The following is a 24,399-nucleotide window of genomic DNA, read 5'->3' as shown; positions in this document are numbered from 1 at the left end:
TGAAAGACTGACTACAGTAACAGAAAGCGAGAAGAAAAGACGTTATGTTGCGAAGGAAAGGAAATGCAGGACCAAACTAATAAATATAAATTGGTGTGATCAGCTGTTCGTTGTGTGACAAAATTATGTAACTGTCAGTGTACGGTCAAAGGTAAACCTGTGCACACGCACACGGACTTCCTCTGTCTGCTTGACTGCGCGACATGAGCAATTTCATGCACATTATTTGCTAGGGAATTCCCTCAAATGAAATAACTTCCCAGCCACAGAATGGCCTGATATTTTGTGAGACATTACAGAAATAAACATCTATCACAATGACCAAATTTCAGAGGGAATTCAATTTCACCAATTTTTATGAAATCAAAAGGCCGTCTCGCTTTAAGTGTGCATGTTTATTTGGTATTTGTGAATGAAAATCATTTCAAAGGCTCTGTTTAGCTTCAGAGATGTGAATGTGTGGTGGCTATCTAATACTAAATCTTTTTTACTCTAAGTCATAATTTAGGAAAATTTCTGAGTAATATATTATTTGAGGGGCGGCATGGTGGTGTAGTGGTTAGCGCTGTCGCCTCACAGCAAGAAGGGCTGGGTTTGAGCCCCGTGGCTGGCGAGGGCCTTTCTGTGCAGAGTTTGCATGTTCTCCCCGTGTCCGCGTGGGTTTCCTCCGGGTGCTCCGGTTTCCCCCACAGTCCAAAGACATGCAGGTTAGGTTAACTGGTGACTCTAAATTGACCGTAGGTGTGAATGTGAGTGTGAATGGTTGTCTGTGTCTATGTGTCAGCCCTGTGATGACCTGGCGACTTGTCCAGGGTGTACCCCGCCTTTCGCTCGTAGTCAGCTGGGATATGCTCCAGCTTGCCTGTGACCCTGTAGAACAGGATAAAGTGGCTAGAGATAATGAGATGAGATGAGGGGGTAGTATTTTGAGCCTGTGACGCGATGTCACGTAACGGCTAGGCTAGCCTACTATATAAGCGTCTGCACATGCGTTGAGCTTCATTCACTCTAGTCTAGTCTCTTGCCAAGTTCGCTTGTGCCAGCTCTCGCTAGTCTATTGCCGCTTTTCCACTACAAACGCAGCTGAGTCGGGCTGAGCCGTGCCGTGCTGAGTCGAGCTGAGCGGGGCTATTGGAGTTGCATTTCGACTACCACCGCGCTGAACCGTGCTGGCTGGAAGTGGGTGGACACATTGGGTGGAGTTAGCGAAAGTGGGTGGACGTCACGTGATGTCGTTAAGCGGCGCAAACAGTGACATCAGTGAGCTTTTAAGCGGTAGTCTCACGACCCGGATAGTAAACAATAAACATGGAGTCGTTAGTGTTGCTGGTCTTGGTGCTGTGGCTTGTTGTCACCGACAACGCCAACAGATACTGGCAAGAGCGTATAGATGAGGCGAGGCGCATAAGGCTCCAGAAATTCTCGTAATTCGTAATTCTTCTTCTTCCGGGTTTACGGTGTTGACAGATCCCAGCGTGCTCGCGGGGCGTGTGTGGGCATGTGAGGACACTCCTCTTCACCAATCAGTGCACAGGGGAGTGTCTGCTCACGCCCCTAGCCTCACTCAGCTCGGTTTGGCTCGCTTCAGCCCCACTCCAAAACCGTGCGAGTTTTGGGGGCTAAGCAGGGCTGAAGCGAGCTGAGTCGTGCTGTTTTGAGATAGTCGAAACGCGAGCCGTGTCGGGCTGAAGTGAGCTGAAGCGAGCTGAAGTGAGCTGAAAAAGGGTAGTGGAAAAGGGCCATATCTGTTATCAGTGTTGAAATCGATCTACTTTAGGCCTTTACTTCAAACCCAAACAGTCTTTTTAAAGACTAATACCACAAAAATTCTTTTTAAAAACTATCCCAATCTCAGCCCGAGCTATTTTTTAACTGCTAAGCGTGCATTTAGCTAATAGAGTAAGCCTCTGCCTTTTTCACCATATTGAGGTTTTTCACCTGACGTCACAGGGTCACGTGACGCCCCGGTGTCCGCCATTTTGAAGGTCAAGCTAGCTAATGTCAACAACATAGTAGCTAGTATATTACTGTAGCAATATTTACGTTCAGTCATTTGGATGACTGTTAAAACCTTTCAGTCTCAAGTTTTTCCTTTACTGTATTTACTAGTTTACTGTAATTATGATCCGGCAGCTATTTACACCGGATCCAGTGTAAAGAGCTGCCGGAGCGCGCTCTGGCTTGCTCCCCCTCAAATTAAGCAGCGCGCTCCGGCTTGCTCCCGGAGTGCTCCGGCCGAGGTTCCGGAGCGCGCTCCGGCTTGCTCCCCCTCAAATTAAGCAGCGCGCTCCGGCTTGCTCCCAGAGTGCACTGCTTAATTTGAGGGGGAGCAAGCCGGAGCGCGCTCCGGCAGCTATTTACACTGGATCCGGTGTAAATAGCTGCCGGATCATAATTACAGTAAACTAGTAAATACAGTAAAGGAAAAACTTGAGACTGAAAGGTTTTAACAGTCATCCAAATGACTGAACGTAAACATTGCTACAGTAACATACTAGCTACTATGTTGTTGACATTAGCTAGTGCTAACAGCTAGCTGCTAGTACAGTGCTACAACACAGACACCGACCCTAATAATACAGTTCTTGGTCATTGCCTGGTAACAGCAAATTTATAACGGGCCATGTCTCAACAGACTAAGAAGTTATTTCAATAACATTTAATAACATTTTGTTTATCCTGAGGACCGAAAGTAAATGAAAATGTGAACAAACCTTAGCTGTAATAAGATGGCGACCACCGGCTCCAGGGACGACCCGCTGATGTAGGCATGTTACCCAGCCTGACACAAAATATTTGTAGGCATCCAAACTCTTATACGCTTTCAGATCAATACCTGTGTATGGCGATGGGTTTTTAACGACATAGGTATACAGATCATGTGGGCCGAAGTCAGGTAAAGACGAGGGCTTCGTATACTTCCGTACGTCAGTGAACAATCCTGGTGGAAGCAGGTAAACGTCGTTCTCTAAGCCTGCTAACCTCAATTTTTGCAAATACCTCTCCCTCTGCTCGCCCTGTAAATGCCCTACGTCGCTGGATAGTGAAGGTGTTTTCTGCATCTCGCTCCTTTTTCTTTTATGTTTTTCGTTTGTCGTCTTCCTCGCATTCAAACCGATTCGAGCCGTGACGTCCAAAATGGCAGCCTAACGATGCATCACATGACTTGGTCACGTGGGTGAAAAACCTCAATTGCAACACATACGACACACGTGACTAAGACAATTACACACTCACTCAGAACTACAATCTTAAGTCTTCAAATAAAATTGGTATTGCCTGCAAAATTGTTAAACACTTGCATTAAAGAACGTGCATAAGTCCCGTCTGATTAGTCCCCGATACTTGTCTCTTAACATAGCCACACATCCAAATTATAATTAACAAAAATGGAGAGATTTCTAGTGAGGACCAACAAGGCAACCGACGCACCACCAGCTGCAAAAAAGCTTCGAAGGTACGATGAAGCATACCTGCAGTTTGGATTTACAGTCACGGCTGATCTGAGACCTCAGTGTGTTGTGTGTGCCGAGGTGCTAGCAAACGACAGCATGAAGCTCTGCAAACTTAAAGGGATAGTTCGGGATTTTTGACATGAATCTGTATGGCATCCCCATCAATAGTGTTGTGCAAACACACTGACTTACCCCTGACAGCATCCTGCGAGTCCAGTTCTTGTCCAGTTTTGGTCCAGACGAAAGTAGTCCGGCAAGTTTGTTGGGGTCACGAAAGTAAAACGTTTTTCATCTCAAAACAGTATGTGTTCAAAAGAGTGATATATTTGCATCACAAAACCGTTGCCAAATAAAAAGTCAGACCTCGAAATCGCTTGGCACTATTTTCTCTCCCTTCTTATCACTGCGCGCTGCCGCCAGGTGACAGCGAAACGCAGACCCACTAAGCTGGTGGGAGACCAAGGCTATACTCTATCCACGGCTTACACACGTGATGGTATGGAGGATGTGTATAGTGGCAGCATCTGTCCCCCCAGAGAGGATCTTTTCAAAAGCAGGACAGATTATAACTGAGAGGAGAAATAGAATCAGAATTAACTAGTTAATTGCAGCAATTAAAGGAATAGGTAGGAAAAGGAAGGCGCAAAGACACCGCGCAGCGCCTGAAAACAGGTTTTCAGGCGCTGCGCACCCGTTTTCAGGCGCTGCGCGGTGTCTTTGCGCCGGCAGCGGTGCTTTGCCTGTGCTGTGGCTGAAAATAGTTCCAGATATAAATTGGTCTAGTAAATCCCTTCGTGTTAATTTGCATTGATATGTGTACTCGATGTGAATGTACAAGTCATGAGAAATAATTATAAAAAATCTTGAGTTATTTAATTCACTTTTGCAACGACAATGCTAGTTGGACACGCCAGCGACTAAGCTAAGCTAACCTGGGCGTTTATAGATCAGGACAATGGCTGGGTCGGCTACAAAACGCTTTGGCTCACTCTTCAAACTCTAGGGACTGCAGGGACTGACTCAATTTCATTTGGGGGTGGCGTATTCCTTTAAATCAAAAATAAAATCTCAGGAGCCGTTTGGGAGCCGAAAGAGCCGGCTCCTTATAGTAAGAAGAGCCAAAAGAGCCGGCTCCCGAAAAAGAGCCGAAATTCCCATCACTAGTAAACAATGAATGAACCAGCCGTGTCTGTCACCTGGCGGCAGCGCGCAGTGATAAGAAGGGAGAGAAAATAGTGCCAAGCGATTTCGAGGTCTGACTTTTTATTTGGCAACGGTTTTGTGATGCAAATATATCACTCTTTTGAACACATACTGTTTTGAGACGAAAAACGTTTTACTTTCGTGACCCCAACAAACTTGCCGGACTACTTTCGTCTGGACCAAAACTGGACAAGAACTGGACTCACAGGATGCTGTCAGGGGTAAGTCAGTGTGTTTGCACGACACTATTGATGGGGATGCCATACAGATTCATGTCAAAAATCCCGAACTATCCTTTTAAAAGGCACCTCGAAACAAAACATGCTGCTATTAAAGATAAACCAGCAGAATATTTTAAAAGAAAGCTTGATGGCCTCCATCAGCAACAGGCAGCCATTTCAGTGCACAGCACTGTGTCTAAACAATGTTTGGAGGCATCGTATGTAGTGGCCAAAAGAATAGCTAAACTGGGTAAACCGCATACAATTGCCAAGACTCTCATTTTGCCAGCCGCACAAGACATGTGCAGAATAATGATAGGAGATAGTGCAGCAGCCAAACTCAGTGTAGTACCACTGTCCAATGACACAGTCGCTAGGAGGATTTCAGACATGTCGACCTCAGAGAGCAACTCATAGAGTTCATAAAACAGAGTCCTTACTACGCGCTGCAGCTGGACGAATCCACTGATATTGCTGGGCAGGCACAGCTCCTCGCCTATGTCAGGTATCTGCGTGACAAGGCGATTGAGGAGGATGTCCTGTTTTGCCAGCCTCTTCAGTCGCACACTACAGGAGAAGCCATCTTCAATGTCCTTGATATTTTTATCCGTGAAAATGGTTTGGCTTGGGACCGATGCGTTGGCCTATGCACGGATGGTGCACGGGCGGTGCACGGGCAATGACCGGCCGCGAGCGTGGCCTAGTTGCTCGTGTTCAGCAAGTAGCTCCACTTGTGAAATGGACACATTGTATGGTCCATCGTGAAGCATTAGCTGCTAGAAAAATGCCGGTTCTCTTTGACTCCATGTTGAACCAATCCGTGAAAATGACAAATCTAATCAAATCACGGCCGCTAAACTCTCACTTGTTTGGGGTCCTCTGCCAGGAGATGGGGTCAGGGCATGAACAGCTGCTTCTGCACACTGAAGTTCACTGGCTCTCCAGGGGGCGGGTGTTGCAGCGGTTGTATGAGCTGCGAGAGGAGGTGAAGTGTTTTTTGACAAAAATCAAATTAGATCTGGCGAAACATCTGGATGACACTATGTGGCTTGCGTCTCTGTCCTATTTGGTCGATATATTTGACCGTTTGAATGGCCTCAACCTGTCTTTGCAAGGTCGCGAAATTCATATTTTGCTCCTCGCAGACAGAGTGGACGCCTTCACACAAAAAATTGACCTCTGGCATGGCCGCATCAGTCAAGGGAACTGCGACATGTTCCCCAGCCTTGCAGACTTTATCACTGATGCAGGCAAGTCACACGATTTCTCCTCTCTATTTCAATCAGCGTCTGAGCACCTGTCTGCAATGAGAAAAGAATTTGCAACGTACTTTAAAGAGGATTATCACTCTTTTGCGTGGGTTCGAGATCCATTTGTGTGCACAGCAAACGAGCTGCCAACTGATATGCAGGAACAGCTTATTGAGCTGAAGAGTGACAGTAGGCTGAAGGAACTTTTTACCTCCTGCCCTCTTTCATCATTCTGGGCAGCATTGATGCAGGAATACCCTTAACTCTGTGACGTCGCCTTGAAGATTCTCCTCCCTTTCGCATCCACATATTTGTGTGAGGCAGGATTCTCAAAAATGACTGCACTCAAAACGAAATACCGCAATCATGCACAAATCGAGGATGATTTGAGGCTATGTTTATCAGACATTGCACCAAGAATTGAGGATCTTTGCAAGGCAAAGCAGGCTCAGGTCTCACATTAACATCGCCTACCTGCAAGTTTCTGTAAAACATGCAGATGATATGCCTATTATTAGGCCTAGTAATAATAACAATAATAAAGCATAAATTCATATCAGAGGTCTAGTGCCAATTCCCAGTTATAGCAATAGCCTAGTAATGATAATAGGCCTACTGATAATAATAATAATAATAATAATAATAATAACAGCAAAACGTAACCTCATAATTATATAGCTATAGCCTAGTAATGATAATAGGCCTACCACTACTCATAATAATAATAGTAATAATAATAATGCTTGCAAGCTCACATTAGAAGTCTGATGCTACTTCCAGTTATAACAATAGCCTAGTAATGATGATAGGCCTACCTACCGCTACTGATGATGATGATAATAATAATAATAATAATAATAATAATAATAATAATAATAGTGTGGGCCTAAAAATAATAGTCTATCTATCTATCTATCTATCTATCTATCTATCTATCTATCTATCTATGCAAGGTGGTGTAGTGGGGGTGGGGCCGGTGGGGGGTGGCGCCGGGAGGAGGGGGAGCCCCAACTGCAATGAACCAGCTTTGGGGGGGGGCCCAGCTTGAAAAAGGTTGAGAACCCCTGCTCTAGACACACAAACATTTAGTATTTCATGACATTAATTGATTAGATAACCATGCAGCCACAATTACAGTTGTTTTAGGTAGGTGTAATTCATCTTTGTTATAAATAGAAATGTGTTAATTAATGAGTACTGTTGCATGGGGATGCATTCTGGACACATTTAGAAATCAACTGCCTCCTCTGGCATATTACTGAGCTTCAAATAAATTGGAGGCAGAACAAATTAAGTGTAACATGGGTGCAGTTTTCTTAATTGAAGAACTCGCATCAAGACAATGAAAACACTGCATCGTGCACAACCATGATGATTTCATTGAGATGATTTTGCGTCTAATGTTCATGTTCAAGTAAATTGGGCACACAAGGGACACATTTTTTAGCCTCACTGGGTCTCGAGCTAGCTATATGGAATTGTGGACAGACCTCATTTTTAATTAAAGCTATGAGCATGCAGAGTCATGAATCATATCCCTGAATATTCCTTCACACTTTCTCTTTCTCTCCCTCTTACTTATTCCGTCTCTCTATCTGTCTCAGTCTCCGGCAGACCGCTGTAAGAAAATCCACGCTGGCGATGAAGTAATTCAAGTCAATCATCAGACAGTGGTGCGTGTTGTGTCCATTATTTGCATTTTAACTTCACCATCCACTGTGTTCACGCTGAGTTTCCAGTTCAATACACAACACATTTACAAACATACAGCTATGTTCACTTATATATTGCAGTGACTTTGCAACTTGAATGTCATTTGGGATTTAAAACATTGGGAATTTGGGTTGAAAACATTGTGTATTTTTGTGGTTGTGTAGGTGGGCTGGCAGTTAAAGAACTTAGTGAACTCTTTACGTAGTGACCCCGCTGGCGTGTCCTTAACACTGAAGAAACGTCCTCAGAGCACCCTCACTTCCACCCCTGCCTTACTGAAGAACATGAGATGGAAACCCCTGGCCCTGCAGGTACTTTTGGGTTCTGTGTCTGTGGATGAGTGTGTTTAAGTGGCATGTACAAATTGATGATCCACAGCGGTCCAGCCTGCTGTATTAAAAGCCGTCTCTCCACCCTGAGGGCTCAAGCCAACTGGAGCGCATGGTAAATTTTCCTCCTCCTTCTCCTCCTCCTCCTCCTGCTTGTACTTGACTTCTCTACTCTGATCTCTCTTTTTTTTTTTTACTTCATGTCTTGTCTGTATTACGATTCAAAGAAATATGCATCCTGTCAGTCATACATATGGCCCATTCTATAATTGCGGGTACATTTCAAGTGCTGACTGTTAGCCCATGTTTACATTAGACCGTATCAGCGGATCATCAGATTAACGTTTTTAAAACGATTAGTGTGCACACAGCAACACCAATACACGATTTGCGTGCACACAGCAACACCAATACACGGATACGCTCGGCTCCGTAAGCATCCTGCGCTCCAAATCACTCCGCCCTGAACAGCGAGTGCCCTCTGGAGGGTGCGCACTCCGGCCTTGCGCAGCTCACAGAGCGCGCGAGTGAAGTGCACAAGCAGTGTTTTCGGGACTGAGCCGCTGTGTGTGTGATCCCAGCGCATATCACTTACCACTTGCAAGTGGAAGGATGGCAAGCCTAAAGACAATCATAACTACACAATGGGCAGTATTTGCATCAGTATTTGCAGTATTTTCATACTTTTATACTCTTTAATGAAAGGTGATACAAGGCGGAAGTCCGCGCCGTTTTTCAGCAGTCGCGTCACATGACCAACGCCAGCGAATCAGGAAGGTGGATGTCACAGTGACGTTGTCCAATGATGACGCCAGCTAGAGCTCAGCACAGCGTATCCGCGTATCTCAATGTTTACACAGCACCGGACCAGACGCGATCTGGATTGAATATGTGGACCCTGGCGGATTCCCGTTTCCCGGTGGTTTAATGTAAACGGACAGTGCATCCGCGAAGAAAATGAGACAGATACGGTCTAATGTAAACTTGGCCTTAGTCATCATCAAACTGGGCAAGCCATTAACAGAACTGATGATAACAGAGTTGACACTTTCCACCATTCAGTGTCTTAACTCCACATGCTAACCTCAAACTAGCTACCACATGGCATGTATAAAAACAGAATTTTATGGATTTTAATCATATTATTGTTTTTAAAAAATGAGTGATTCACTCCAATATCACAATAACAGATTTGACGAATAATTAATCTACTGTTGGTGTATCCTCAACATTTTGTTCAAATTAATGAGAGACGAAATATAACATACCTCACTGCCTTTCTGAAGTTTCCCGCCAGAGGAAGTGACATCTCTTGGTGCAGGTGGATTTTATAACAGAGTTAACAGAGTTGACAAGAACATTGGGACGGAAAAAAATTATATATATTTTTTATGACTGAAATTTCACATAATACTAGACTTTATAATAGACTTTCTATGCAATTGATTTTATCACAGTTAATAGAATAAGCCCCAAAAAACAGATTGTTAGACTGAATCACGTCATGTTTATTCACGTTGAATGTATGAATCAGTAGTCGAAGACAGCAGTAATGTGGGGGGAGGGGTGGGAGTCATTCAGTTAATGTTTTATGAATAAATTGGGTCTAAATGTACAACAAGCATTGCTATTGGTGAAAGTTTGTCATAATTCGCATTATTGTTCAAAACCGATTCAATGAAGAGTTCTTTTGTGGAAAATAACAAAAGGTTTTTCTTGGAGACTTGAAATGTACCCTGAATTCCAGAATGACCCATATATATAACTCTTTGTGTGGCAGACATATCTCAAATAATTCATGTAATTTATGAACTCTTCTCACTACTTGTGTGTGCAATATTGACCACAATTTCTTTTTCTTTTCTTTTCAAAGGTAATCACATAAAATTGGCTATAGAAGGCTATTGGAAATCGAATTAAATGTCACTGTCATCAGAGTGAATGTCAGAATAACATAATGGACTGCAATTTTCTGTTATGAAGCGTTGAGATGAAAAAGCATGAGATGAAATAACAGACAAAGTCAGACACACTAGGCTTTGTTCAACTGAAGAGAAAATATATAATTTAAATCCATTTTTTTCCAGTATACAATAAGTATCCACATTGCAAATTGGAAGTGAGTAAAACCTAATATAATGCTGGATGTTTATATGTAATAGTTGAATGGATATAATGTACTGTATAAAAACTTTGTGTGTGGGGGGGGGGGCGAAACAGTAAAAAGGCTTTCGAGATAAGAGAGGGATGAGTAACAAAAAATGCTAATTGTGCACTGAGGATTATGTGTAAACTGAATATAAGCATGGAAAAGTTTAGTATACTAAAAGATAACATCCTCCCTTCTTTCAGCCCATCTTCCCCTCGAGCCCTAGCAGCAGTGCAGCCACACCCACCAGCACCCTGAGCACACCATCCAAACGAGACAGCTGTGCTCTACAGGAGCTCTACTTCCCCCCACCACCGGATGAGCCATACACACCCAGGTATACACACACACACACCCCTCAAATCCAGCAGAGGGAATGATACGTTTGGAGGGACATTCACAGCTTGCATTAACCATAATAATAGGTGAAGATCAGTGGCGGCTGGTAGTCTTTCAAACAGGGGAGGCTGGTCGGTTACGATATTTCCAGATTTTAAAAGAAAAAACACATCAGTTTTGCCCATACTCTTGCCTCTGAGATGATTGTTGGCAGCGTCACAAACTGTGAAATAACAGGTTCTTTTGGCCCATTAGCCTACTGTCCAATATACATGATGGTGGTGTTGGGGGGGTATATTTTAACATTTTATATTTTAAAATTGTGGCATGTTGTTTAAAAATTGACCTCGGCTGTGTTTTTGTTTAAAAATGTTTTCCAAATTGTAGCGGTGTTTAATTCATATCCAGAAAAACATATATTCTAATATAATATACTCAGCATAAACATTTTAAATAGATTCTACATTTTTGGTCCATCCATGACATATTACTAAAGTAGCCTATTTACTGTTGTTGATGTGGGTCACTTGCTGTTAGCCAATTCACTTTCTCGTACCAGGAGAGCTGAAAGGAACGAGTATTATTCCCTACCTTTTTCACCAAGTCAATTTGAGGCGTTGGTCTACCCTGCTCTTTAATTTTAATTTTTTCCTCGAAAGGAAGCCTGGCAAATGGCTTCGCCAAAATTAAATCAGCAATGCTTGGCATCCGTGCGCAGCTTTCTTGCTAGCTGACTAGCCCCCTCAAGTTCAAGTTCAGTCACTCAAATAAACGAAATTTCTGGAACTAAGATAGCAAACTTGACAACACTATATTTACACTTTATTTACAATGAAAATATATACAAACTAAAAAAGCTGGTAGAAACCGTATGTAATGAATGAAATCGAAATGTAAGCTGATCTCTTACAATACACCACAGCACTTGCGAATCCGCATGGGACTGAACTGATGTTGCCAGATACTGCTGACGTTATCCAGCCCAAAATATGTTCAAAACCCGCCCAATCTGGCTACACTGTACCGCTGCCTGTCTATAGTTGAAACGAGCTGTCAATCAAAGAAAATATCCGGCCGCTTTCACCAATCACCAGTCTCCTCGCGGAAACTGCCATGTCCCTCCCATGTGAGGCTCGGAGTCCGTGGGCAGGCATTTTCGCAGTATTTGTCCAATAACCGTCTTGCATTTTGAGATTGAAAAGCGCATAGCTCCCAAATGCCGTTGAAGTCCATTGAGGCTGGGAGTCCGTGAGACTCCGTGGGCGGGCGTTTTCGCAGTATTTGTCCAATAATTGTCTTGCATTTTGAGATTGACAAGCACATAGCTTCCAATCCACTGAGGCTGCGCTGCATCGCGCTGTCACGAGGGGGAAAAACTCACGCACACATTAGGCAAACTGGGGAAAGTTATAACGGAATGATTTCCCACTGTAGTTGGGTTGAGCACATATATTTCTATGATTCTGGATCTGAAATAGCAATGTTATAAGGTCGGCTATAACATAAGCCTAGCACAATTCATCCTACACGATGTTCGTCATTTTTAGAGGAGGCTGAGCCTCCCTCGTTGTCTTAGAGCAATCGCCCGTGGTGAAGATAGTGATGGTGGTGGGGGATCCATCCATATGAGAACCTTGTTCAACATCATGTTAATTTGTAAACTTGAATAACGTCAAACTGTCTCTTTAATCATATTTCATCTGTATTAGCAGCATATTATCTGCATTCATATTATCTGTGTACTGTTTCATTTTGTCTTCATCATGTCCAGGATTTACCATTAGTGTACATTAATACAATTCCTATGCAAAGAATATCTGTACAATCTTTATGGTATATCCACACCACTAGACAAACCAAAAACAGAGTGCACTACATACAGTCAAGCCAGAAAGTCTGCACACCCCTTTCACCTTCTCCATGTTTTATTATGTTACAGACTTATTCTACAATAGATTGAGTTCAATTTTTGTCACAAAATTCTACACAAAATAGCCCATAATGACAAAGTGAAAGCAGGTTTTTTAAAAATATGCAATTTTATTTTACTGACAAAAATAGGTTATTTAGAGGCTACATATCTGTACACACCCTTAGCCTAGTGTTTGGTTGATGCACCTTTGGCAGCAATTACAGCTTTAAGGTGTCTTGGGAAAGAAGCTACAAGCTTGGCACACTTGTTTCTGGACATTTTTGCCCATTCCTCTTGGGATATCCTTGCAAGCTCCGTCAGATTGGATGGGGAGCATTGGTACACAGCCATTTTCAATTCCTTCCACAGATGTTCAATTGGATTCAGGTCTGGGCTCTGGCTGGGCCACTCAAGGACATTTACAGACTTTCTCTGAAGCCACTTCTTTGTTCTCTTGGCTGTGTGGTTTGGATCGTTGTCATGTTGGAAGGTAAACCTTTGCCCCAGTCTGAGGTCCAGAGTGCTCTGGAGCAGGTTTTCTTCAAGGATCTCGGTGTACTTAGCTGCATTCATCTTTCCCTCTATCAGGACTAGTCGCCCTGTTTCCTCTGCTGAAAAACATCCCCACATTATGATGCTGCCACTGTCATGCTTCACTGTAGGGATGGCATTAGCCAGGTGATGAGCAGTGCCTGGTTTCCTCCAGACGTGATGCTTGGTATTCAGGCCAAAAAGTTCACTTTTGGTTTCATCAGACCAGAGAATCTTGTTTCTCATGGTTTGCGAGTCCTCTAGGTGCCTTTTGGCAAACTCCAAGCGGGCTGTCATGTGCCTTTTACTAAGGAGTGGCTTCCGTCTGGCCACTCTACCATAAAGGCCTGATTTGTGGAGTGCTGCCTGGATGGTTGATCTTCTGAAAGGTTCTCCCATCTCCACAAGGATACACTGGAGCTCTGTCAGAGTGACCCTCGGGTTCCTGCTCACCTCCCTGGCCAAGACCCGTCTTCCCCGATCGCTCAGTTTGGCCGGGCGGCCAGGTCTAGGAAGATTCTTGGTGGTTCCAAACTTCTTCCATTTACGAATGATGGTGGCCACTGTGCTCTTTGGGACCTGTAAAGCTGCAGCAATTTTTCTGTACCCTTCTCCAGATCTATGCCTTGACACAATCCTGTTTCTGATGTCTGCAGATAATTCCTTTGACCCCATGGCTTGGAGTTTGCTCTGACATGCACTGTCAATTGTGGGACCTTATATAGGCAGGTGTTGGCAATCCCCAATCATGTTCAATCAATTGAATTTACCACAGGTGGACTCCAATTAAGTTGTAGAAACACCTCAAGCAGTATCAGTGGAAACAAAATGCACCTCAACTCACTTTTGGGTGTCATATCAAAAGGTGTGCACACTTGTGTACATATGATATTTTACATTTTGATTTTTAATAAATTAGCACAAATGTCTAAAAACCTGCTTTCACTTTGTCATTATGGGCTATTTTGTGTAGAATTTTGTGACAAAAAATGAACTCAATCTATTGTAGAATAAGTCTGCAACGTAATAAAACGTGAAGAAGGTGAAAGGGGTGTGCAGACTTTCTGGCTTGACTGTAAGTGCATATTCATTTATTATACACCCCATCTGAAATTTACCCTCAGGAAAAAGAAACATTAAGCATTTAATTTTTTCTTGCAGAGAGGGCACAGCTAGTGACACTTCCCAGCATGAGGTGGCTAAGCGCTCTGAGTCGCCAAACTCTTTTCTAGACCAGGAGTGCCGGCGGCGGTTTCCCATGATGGATGAGGACTCAGTTCTCTACTGCTACGAGTATGATCCAAACCGGGGACCTCCTCCTCTGCGCAGGGATGGCACTATGACATATGGTATGTGCCTCAATCCATATTGAAATGGTTTGAGGTTGACACCACAGTTTGTTAATAAACCTCACATTGTAAAAGCTCTGAGGGTGCCTTTACAAATGTAGCATTTAGTTCTTCTGATTTGAACCCTGGTGCGTTTTCCCACTTGGTGTGGTTGTTTTTGGCAGGACAGGATACCGCAATCACATTGGCGTGTGGAAATAATTAGTCCAAGAAAGTCTGAGTGAGGTGTTCTTCATACAGATTCAATCCAAGTGAACTCTAACGGTTTGATTTCAGTGAAAAAGTGATTTGATCCTGAATCGACCCAACTGCAGGATGTGAACCAGACACTGCGTGTATTTTAGGTTGTACTATTTCTTTCATAGATGTGAGCTGCTAAAATGAGCCAAAGGACAGTGTTATAGTGTTGCAGAAATGTGATACATTCTGAATATTTGGATTGACACACGAAAAGAGAAAGTAAATGCTGGATGCAGTACACAAAATGTTTTCAATAAGTTATTTATAGAATTATTCAGTCATCCCTGTTCTCTTTGCTTGGGTGATTTTCAGGATTTCTACATGCACTAGGAAAATTTTTCTCCATTATTGTATTGCCATATTTATGACCAAGGAATTAAAGAGCTTGTTTTCAAACCTACGCACCCCTCAGACACACCCTACTGTTTTATTTGATTTCTGATTTGTTTCATTTTGTGAGATTCTGAAACCAAACCAATTAAATAAATAAACCTAAACCAAACCAAAGTATCAATTTTGTTCTGATTCAGACCCAGCAATCAAATTATAAGTGATTTAATTGGATTAATTTGGTTGGACTATAGTCACATTTGCTCATCACGCTGCTGCTCATCACTAAAATGGAAGTAAATGGGGTAACAAAAGAAATGATCAAATAAATAACAATCATACTTTGGGAGAGAGTGTTCAAAATGATGCTTATGTTGCCATTTAATTGTGGGCTTCGTGTTCCAGTGGAAAACTGAGCCCTGTTTTTCCATGTTGGTTTTTGCCCATGATGATGTTCTGTCACAGAATTCTAACTTCAAGAACACAGCATAGCTTACTGAGTGACCAAAAAGCAAAAAAGAAAGTACTTTTTAGTTGCATGTCTGGAATTTGGCTTGAATTACATTGGAAATTTAGATCATATCTGTTTTTTGTCATTTAAACTGACCCAAATTGAATCTTTTCAGGCCACCATTCTCCAGAAAATATCCAGTGGTGATCCTTTTATAGATTTATCAGGCAAATGGGTGCTTTTCTGTGCTGTGTGAGGTGCAGTGTGGTATTTAGCGCTGTGTGATTCTGATGCACTTCGTCGGTATGTGTGAGCCAGGCAAGCTGAGGCCCATCTCTATGCCGGTGGAGTATAACTGGGTGGGCGAAAATGAAGACCCAGCCAAGATGAAGAAAGAGCTCAGGAGAGGTGGGTGAGGGAGGAGGGAGAGACAGAAGCAGTAGGAGGGCAGCGGGTGTTTTTTAGGGATTCTTTTTTTTTTTAATCCTAACATATAAATAACGATTTGGATTTCCGTCCAGTTCCCTCTGACCCTCGTACTTCTTCTCATTATGCTTTATAAATTGTGGTTTTTGCTCTGTGCCGATCCTCCCTCCCTGCCCTCTCCCGTTTTCCTCAGTGTGCCTCGCTGTTTCTCTGCATGTGTGTAATTCTCTTTGTCTGAAGAATTCTGAATTTTGTGCTATCCCATTGCCATGGAAACTCCTGGCAAGATGGTGGTATTTGATTGGCCAAGAAAGGCTCAATGGCAAAGTGAGTAAGGGCAGAGAGAATTCAGTGTGTTTAGTCACAGTTGCAGAATGTATCCATCTTTATTCATAAACCAGGAGTATGTCATCATTTTTGGTCACCAGTACACAATGACTTCTTGTATCAATCATCAGCAACTATCTGATGAGGCATGCAGATGAATTGGAATGGCCATGGCAGTGGTGTTTCTGCACACTGCACTAATTGATGATAATTAATCGTCACATTGCTGTGCACACAGAGAACTCCATGCTTCGTTATGTTGGAGAGGACAAGGCAGGTCCTGAGGAGTATGCGGTAGGACGCAGCAGCAGCAGGAGGAGCAGGAGGAAGAATGAGAAAGGGAGTAGCCCCGCCCATTATGCCCTGGTTCCAGCCCTTCAGATGGAAATGCTGAGACAAGACTCTGTAACCACGCCCACCTCAGACACCTCCTCCATCTACCATGTGAGTGGCGCCTGGGGCTGCGACTGCAGAAACTCAAACTTGCGCAGTTTCCTCCTTAATCAAATGTGGTCAGTCATGTTTGGAGTTCAGCATTTGATTTTGATTTTATACTCAAAAAATTAGACTATCTAACTCTATCTAACAAGTAATGGAATCTGGCTCACCCATTTTTTTCCATAAATGTCTATCTGCCACAAACTAGATCGTGTTCTTCTGTGATGTAACACAGGCTTGGCAGTGTAGTTTTGGACACAGTAAGACTTTCTGTAATCTAGAAAAATAAATAAAACAGAATATAGTGGTAATGTTCTGGGCTAGCCATCCTGGGCAACCTCATCTCATCTCATTATCTCTAGCCGCTTTATCCTGTTCTACAGGGTCGCAGGCAAGCTGGAGCCTATCCCAGCTGACTACGGGCGAAAGGCGGGGTACACCCTGGACAAGTCGCCAGGTCATCACAGGGCTGACACATAGACACAGACAACCATTCACACTCACATTCACACCTACGGTCAATTTAGAGTCACCAGTTAACCTAACCTGCATGTCTTTGGACTGTGGGGGAAACTGGAGCACCCGGAGGAAACCCACACGGACACGGGAAGAACATGCAAACTCCACACAGAAAGGCCCTCGCCGGCCACGGGGCTCGAACCCGGACCTTCTTGCTGTGAGGCGACAGCGCTAACCACTACACCACCGTGTCCTGGGCAACCATAATCTTTTATTATTATTATTATTATTATTACAATTTAGTATTATTCTGCCTCCTTGGTCCCACCTCATGAAGTTTAAAGGTGTAAACACAGCAAAAGCAGCTGGGCGTTACACACTATACAATAAATAAACACTATTTGTGTGGAGTTTTTTTTTTAACTCATCTCATCTCATTATCTCTAGCCGCTTTATCCTTCTACAGGGTCGCAGGCAAGCTGGAGCCTATCCCAGCTGACTACGGGCGAAAGGCGGGGTACACCCTGGACAAGTCGCCAGGTCATCACAGGGCTGACACATAGACACAGACAACCATTCACACTCACATTCACACCTACGGTCAATTTAGAGTCACCAGTTAACCTAACCTGCATGTCTTTGGACTGTGGGGGAAACCGGAGCACCCGGAGGAAACCCACGCGGACACGGGGAGAACATGCAAACTCCGCACAGAAAGGCCCTCGCCGGCCACGGGGCTCGAACCCAGACCTTCTTGCTGTGAGGCGACAGCGCTAACCACTACACCACCGTGCCGCCCGGGCTAAATAATTATGAAAGCATTTTGGGTGAAATTGTCACATTGAGATTTTTCACAAACTGTTGCTTTAAGCATACACTCATTTGAGTAAGGGCTGCATTATTTTTTGCAGACGTTTGATCAGTCTTCAGTGCTGTCAAAGTCAAAGAAGAAGCTGAGAGGTGAGATACTGAATGTTCCCCTCTTTTCATGTATGAGGTTATTGTAATTGTTCATCCTTTTTTTTAACACTTCTGTAAATGGTTTCTTTTTTTTCACTTGTAGCTGGCTCACTATCTTCCATCAGTAAGCGCAGGATTTCATGCAAAGACCTGGGACAGGGAGATTGCGCAGGCTGGCTCTGGAAGAAGAAGGATGCCAAGAGCTACTTTTCTCAAAAGTGGAAGAAGTACTGGGTGGTGCTGAAAGACACCTGCCTGTATTGGTACATCAACGAGGAGGTGAGGTTTTGAGTAGAAAATAAAAGCATCTGATGATCATTAGGAGGAAAGGTACAGAGGTGTGTCTTAATTTAAATGTTTCTGAGTAGGCACACAAAAGGTTTAGGATATGTGTTTTTAATGAGATTTACCAGGACTTGAAAAATATCCACAGAAACCCTCAGACTATCCATCCATCCATTATCTGTCGTGAGAGGTGGGGTACACCCTGGACAAGTTGCCAGGTCATCGCAGGGCTGACACATAGACATAGACAACCATTCACACTCACATTCACACCTCCAGTCAATTTAGAGCAACCAATTAGCCTAACCTGCATGTCTTTGGACTGTGGGGGAAAACGGAGCACCCGGAGGAAACCCACGCAGACACGGGGAGAACATGCAAACTCCGCACAGAAAGGAAAGCTCCACTGGGCTCGAACCCAGGACCTTCTTGCTGTGAGGCGACAGAGCTAACCACTACACCACCATGCCACCCACCCTCAGACTAGCTCATTTTAACAGTAAATAAATAAATAAATAAATAAATGTGCACATAATTATCAATGGCCTTCTTTGTACATGAACACTTCCATGTATGCTGCATATGAAACATTTCAAAACGCACTCACTAAAAGCTGCATTCATTTCCAAATATGTAACCCAAGACGCACCTTTGTGGTCAGCAATCTGCAGACAGACCCTGTGGTTAATACTACTACTACTAGGGTTGCCACCATTCAGAAATGAAAATAAGGGATGCCCACCATGACTCCTTGGGGCCATGACCACCACGGGCACGACTCCCATGGGGTGGGGTGCCCACAGCAGTGGTATGTTTTATTTTGTAGGTGTTTTTAGTAAAGGGGTGATCAAGAAAGCAATTACTCATACTTAAAGCTTGAAATGCTTTATTGCCAATGCTGTAAAAATGTATAATGTACAAGTGGGCAACAATGAACTTTTAAAATATAATCTAAATATACAGTGGTGCTTGAAAGTTTGTGAACCCTTTAGAATTTTCTATATTTCTGCATAAATATGACCTAAAACATTATCAGATTTTCACACAAGTCCTAAAAGTAGATAAAGAGAACCCAGTTAAACAAATGAGACAAAAATATTATACTTGGTCATTTATTTATTGAGGAAAATGATCCAATATTACATATCTGTGAGTGGCAAAAGTATGTGAACCTTTGCTTTCAGTATCTACTGTGACCCCCTTGTGCAGCAATAACTGCAACTAAACGTTTCCAGTAACTGTTGATCAGTCCTGCACACCGGCTTGGAGGAATTTTAGCCCATTCCTCTGTACAGAACAGCTTCAACTCTGGGATGTTGGTGGGTTTTCTCACATGAACTGCTCGTTTCAGGTCCTTCCACAACATTTCAATTGGATTAAGGTCAGGACTTTGACTTGGCCATTCCAAAACATTTACTTTATTCTTCTTTAACCATTCTTTGGTAGAACGACCTGTGTGCTTAGGGTCGTCGTCTTGCTGCATGACCCGGCTTATCTTGAGACTCAGTTCATGGACAGATGTCCTGACATTTTCCTTTAGAATTCGCTGGTATAATTCAGAATTCATTGTTCCATCAATGATGGCAAGCCGTCCTGGCCCAGATGCAGCAAAACAGGCCCAAACCATGATACTACCACCACCATGTTTCACAGATGGGATAAGGTTCTTATGCTGGAATGCAGTGTTTTCCTTTTTCCAAACATAACGCTTCTCATTTAAACCAAAAATTTTATTTTGGTCTCATCCGTCTACAAAACATTTTCCAATAGCCTTCTGGCTTGTCCACATGATCTTTAGCAAACTGCAAACGTGCAGCAATGTTCTTTTTGGAGAGCAGTGGCTTTCTCCTTGCAACTCTGCCATGCACACCATTGTTGTTCAGTGTTCTCCTGATGGTGGACTCATGAACATTAACATTAGCCAATGTGAGAGAGGCCTTCAGTTGCTTAGAAGTTACCCTGGGGTCCTTTGTGACTTCGCCGACCGTTACACACCTTGCTCTTGGAGTGATCTTTGTTGGTTGACCAATCCTGGGAAGGGTAACAATGGTCTTGAATTTCCTCCATTTGTACACAATCTGTCTGACTGTGGATTGGTGGAGTCCAAACTCTTTAGAGATGGTTTTGTAACCTTTTCCAGCCTGATGAGCATCAACAACGCTTTTTCTGAGGTCCTCAGAAATCTCCTTTGTTTGTGCCATGATACACTTCCACAAACATGTGTTGTGAAGATCAGACTTTGATAGATCCCTGTTCTTTAAATAAAACAGGGTGCCCACTCACACCTGATTGTCATCCCATTGATTGAAAACACCTGACTTTAATTTCACCTTCAAATTAACTGCTAATCCTAGAGGTTCACATACTTTTGCCACTCACAAAGATGTAATATTGGATCATTTTCCTCAATAAATAAATGACCAAGTATAATATTTTTGTCTCATTTGTTTAACTGGGTTCTCTTTATCTATTTTTAGGACTTGTGTGAAAATCTGATGACGTTTTAGGTCATATTTCTGCAGAAATATAGAAAATTCTAAAGGGTTCACAAACTTTCAAGCACCACTGTATTGAGAACTTAATATCACTGTAAATGTAAGTGCATAACTGTTTTTGGTGTAGGGACTCTCTTTGTGAACCTTGGGGACATTTTTACTTAGAGAGGAAAAAAAGAGAACAAAAAACAACAAAAACACAACAAACATGTATGTCTGCTTATTCAAGAATGCAGAAAACAAGAAAGCGCAAAACATTACTCCTTCCCTCAACAGTCCTGAGTTCATCGGGAACTGTTGTGTTTCTCTTGTCTGTGGAGTAGACCAGATTTAAACAGTCAACAGATTTCCCTCACTTCTTTTTCCAAGTGTACTTCTTGTTACTCCTTGCTGCACTGAGTAACTCTGTCTTTCAAAGCGCTGTTGTAAAACTCGGGTTTTTTGAGCAGCGCCGGTGTGTGTTGTCTGTCTCTAGGCAACCGTGACAGCGCCACACGCAGTGACGCAGGCAGCCAGGCACAGACGCACAGAGCGGGACACAGAGTGGAGGGGTTTGTGTCCTGGGTAGATCCCGCAACGGAGTATTTCCTGTTTTATTTTGTTCATTATTGTTAGATTTAGTGTTGATATGTGTGAGACAGACATGTGTATTGGACATTTATGAAAATACGGAACAAATCGCGTCCCGTATCGGTTCAATACGGGACACAAGATTTAATTGCCAAATAAAGGACGATTCCGTATTTTACGGGACGGGTGACAACCCTAACTACTACTACTACTACTACTAATAATAATAATAATAATAGCAGGCACAGTAGTGCAGTGGTTAGCACTGTCTCCTCCCAGCAAAAAGAGTCTGGGTCTGAATCTTGCAGCCAACTGGTGCCTTTCTGTGTGGGTTTCCTCAGGGCGCCCCAGTTTCCTCACACAGTCCAAAGACGTGGATTAGGTCAGCTGGCGACTCTATATTGCCCATAAGTGTGAACGTGAATGTGAATGAATGTTCGTCTCTGTGTTAGCCCTGCAATAGGCTGGCAACCTGCCTAATGTGTACCCCACCTCTCACCTGAAGTCAGCTGGGATTGGCTCCAGCTCACCCATGACCCTGATGGATAAGCGGTATATATAATGGATGGATGGATTCATGAATAACCTCCTATGAACATGTATTCGGATCTGAGCAAAATATTTACTGTGTTTGTGTTTTTGCAGGACGAGAAGGCCGAAGGCTTCGTCAGTCTCCCTGAGTTCAAAATTGACCAAGCAAATGAATGCCGCAAAAAGTTGTACGTATTTTTTTTTTTAATTACTTTATCTTTGGACTAATGATCATAATTATGATAACAGTGACATCTCCAGGATGGTGCTGAATTGTGTTTTGTTCCTCTTTTGTATGAAAGCGCTTTTAAGGCATGTCATCCTAAGATCAAGAGTTTCTACTTTGCAGCAGATAATGTGGATGACATGAACAGGTAAGAGGTCATTGCACTATCAAGCTTTTCTTAAACAGGCTAAAGTGATAACAGCACTGATGTTGCAGAATTAAAGTAGCTTTTTTCTTGAGTCAGTAGAAATAGAAACAACTATTTGACTGGAATCTAATCTAACCGGAAAAGGCCAAAATCACTTTATTACTTTAATTAAGCACTTCTGGTTCACTACATATTTATATTTTACAGTTAACACTAGGGGGCGGCACGGTGGTGTAGTGGTTGGCACGGTGGTGTAGTGGTTAGCGCTGTCGCCTCACAGCAAGAAGGTCCGGGTTCGAGCCCCGTGGCCGGCGAGGGCCTTTCTGTGCGGAGTTTGCATGTTCTCCCCGTGTCCGCGTGGGTTTCCTCCGGGTGCTCCGGTTTCCCCCACAGTCCAAAGACATGCAGGTTAGGTTAACTGGTGACTCTAAATTGACCGTAGGTGTGAATGTGAGTGTGAATGGTTGTCTCAGTCTATGTGTCAGCCCTGCGATGACCTGGCAACTTGTCCAGGGTGTACCCCGCCTTTCGCCCGTAGTCAGCTGGGATAGGCTCCAGCTTGCCTGCGACCCTGTGGAACAGGATAAAGCGGCTAGAGATAATGAGATGAGATGAGATGAGATGAGATGAGTTAACACTAGTGCTTTTTATGAGTCTTCTATCTAAAAACTGGTTTACCCTTATTCCTTATGCCTATTTTATTTAATTGCTATTCTGTATTATTGATTGTGTGTGTGTGTGTGTGTGTGTGTGTGTGTGTAGTACAAATCCACTCAGTATAACTGCACATCAGTGGTTCCATAATGCCATATTTTGGTAGCATTTAGCCACTTTGCAGGTGACTGCTTTTTTATGTCAATACACAGATGGCTGAGTCGATTAAACATGGCAGCAACAGCTCATTCGGAGCAGGAGAGGATTCGGCAGGATCATGGTGAGAGGATGCCTTTACACTTCACTGATCATGTCAGTTACTTTGAACTATGTGATCTTGACTAAACAGTGTATACATAGATGTAAACTTTTTGTAATATCTTGAGGATATTGCATGCTTGAAATATTTAAATTTTCTATTAGAAGAAAAAAATCTTACTTCTACACCAGACTGCAATGAACTGAAAAATATTTTAATTAATAAAAATAAGGAAACTGTACATTAAATCTATGTAACATTACCATGAAGAGTATAACTATAAAAAATAACTAGTTCATAAATATAAGATAAGGTATTAAATATAGTTAGTTTGCTATTTTCTATTAGTTTCAGTATATTTACAGAATAATTTGCAGTCATTACTGAATAATAATATGCTTAAAAATGAATGACAGAAAAATAGCTGAAATTGGAACCGGTTTGTTTAGGCCCCCTAGTGGTATAGATGCATGCATCTACAGTCTATTACAACCTTGATTCCAAAAAAGTTGGGATGCTGTGTGAAATGCAAATAAATACAGAATGCAATTATTTGATGGGTGGCATGGTGATGTAGTGGTTAGCACTGTCGCCTCACAGCAAGAAGGTTCTGGGTTCGACCCCAGTGGCTAACGGGGGCCTTTCTGTGTGGAGTTTGCATGTTCTCTCCGTGTCTGTGTGGGTTTCCTCTGGGTGCTTCAGTTTCCCCCAAAGACATGCGGTCAGGTTAATTGGTGGCTCTAAATTGACCGTAGTTGTGAGTGTGAATGGTTGTTTGTCTCTATGTGTCAGCCCTGCGATGACCTGGTGACTTGTCCAGGGTGTACCCCGCCTCTCGCCCATAGTCAGCTGGAATAGGCTCCAGCTTGCCACCGACCCTGCATAGAATAAGCAATTATGGATAATGGATGAATGCAATTATTTGAGAATCCTTTGTGACCTATATTCAATTGGTTGCAATACAAAGACACTGATAAACTTTATTGCTTTTTGTAAATATATACTTATTCTGAATTTGATGCCTGCAACGCATTCCAAAAAAGTTGGGACAGGGGCGTGTTTATCACTGTGTTATAGCACATTTTTTTAACAGCAGGTCAGTTTAGCACCCGCACTCTTTCACTACAAAGCCGCGTTGCTTTAACATGT

The 24,399-nt window shown here is 43.0% G+C and overlaps 1 protein-coding gene across 3 annotated transcripts in view; it reads left to right on the top strand.

Moving 5' to 3' along the window:
• cnksr2b (connector enhancer of kinase suppressor of Ras 2b) overlaps positions 1-24,399 on the top strand; it is a 126,565-nt gene that overhangs the window by 76,629 nt on the left and 25,537 nt on the right. For all 3 annotated transcript variants that reach the window (XM_060936187.1, XM_060936186.1, XM_060936185.1), the window contains exons 8-17: positions 7,734-7,802; positions 8,007-8,153; positions 10,524-10,657; positions 14,264-14,451; positions 16,464-16,669; positions 18,034-18,082; positions 18,186-18,361; positions 22,078-22,151; positions 22,266-22,337; positions 23,204-23,271. In XM_060936187.1, the coding sequence (XP_060792170.1) occupies positions 7,734-7,802; positions 8,007-8,153; positions 10,524-10,657; positions 14,264-14,451; positions 16,464-16,669; positions 18,034-18,082; positions 18,186-18,361; positions 22,078-22,151; positions 22,266-22,337; positions 23,204-23,271 (1,183 nt within the window). The remainder of the gene's footprint in view (positions 1-7,733; positions 7,803-8,006; positions 8,154-10,523; positions 10,658-14,263; positions 14,452-16,463; positions 16,670-18,033; positions 18,083-18,185; positions 18,362-22,077; positions 22,152-22,265; positions 22,338-23,203; positions 23,272-24,399) is intronic.

This window comes from Neoarius graeffei, chromosome 12 (genome assembly GCF_027579695.1).
Source record: "Neoarius graeffei isolate fNeoGra1 chromosome 12, fNeoGra1.pri, whole genome shotgun sequence".
NCBI lineage: Eukaryota > Metazoa > Chordata > Actinopteri > Siluriformes > Ariidae > Neoarius > Neoarius graeffei.
Note: the sequence above shows the minus strand (reverse complement) of the source record. Positions and strands in the feature narration are given on the sequence as shown.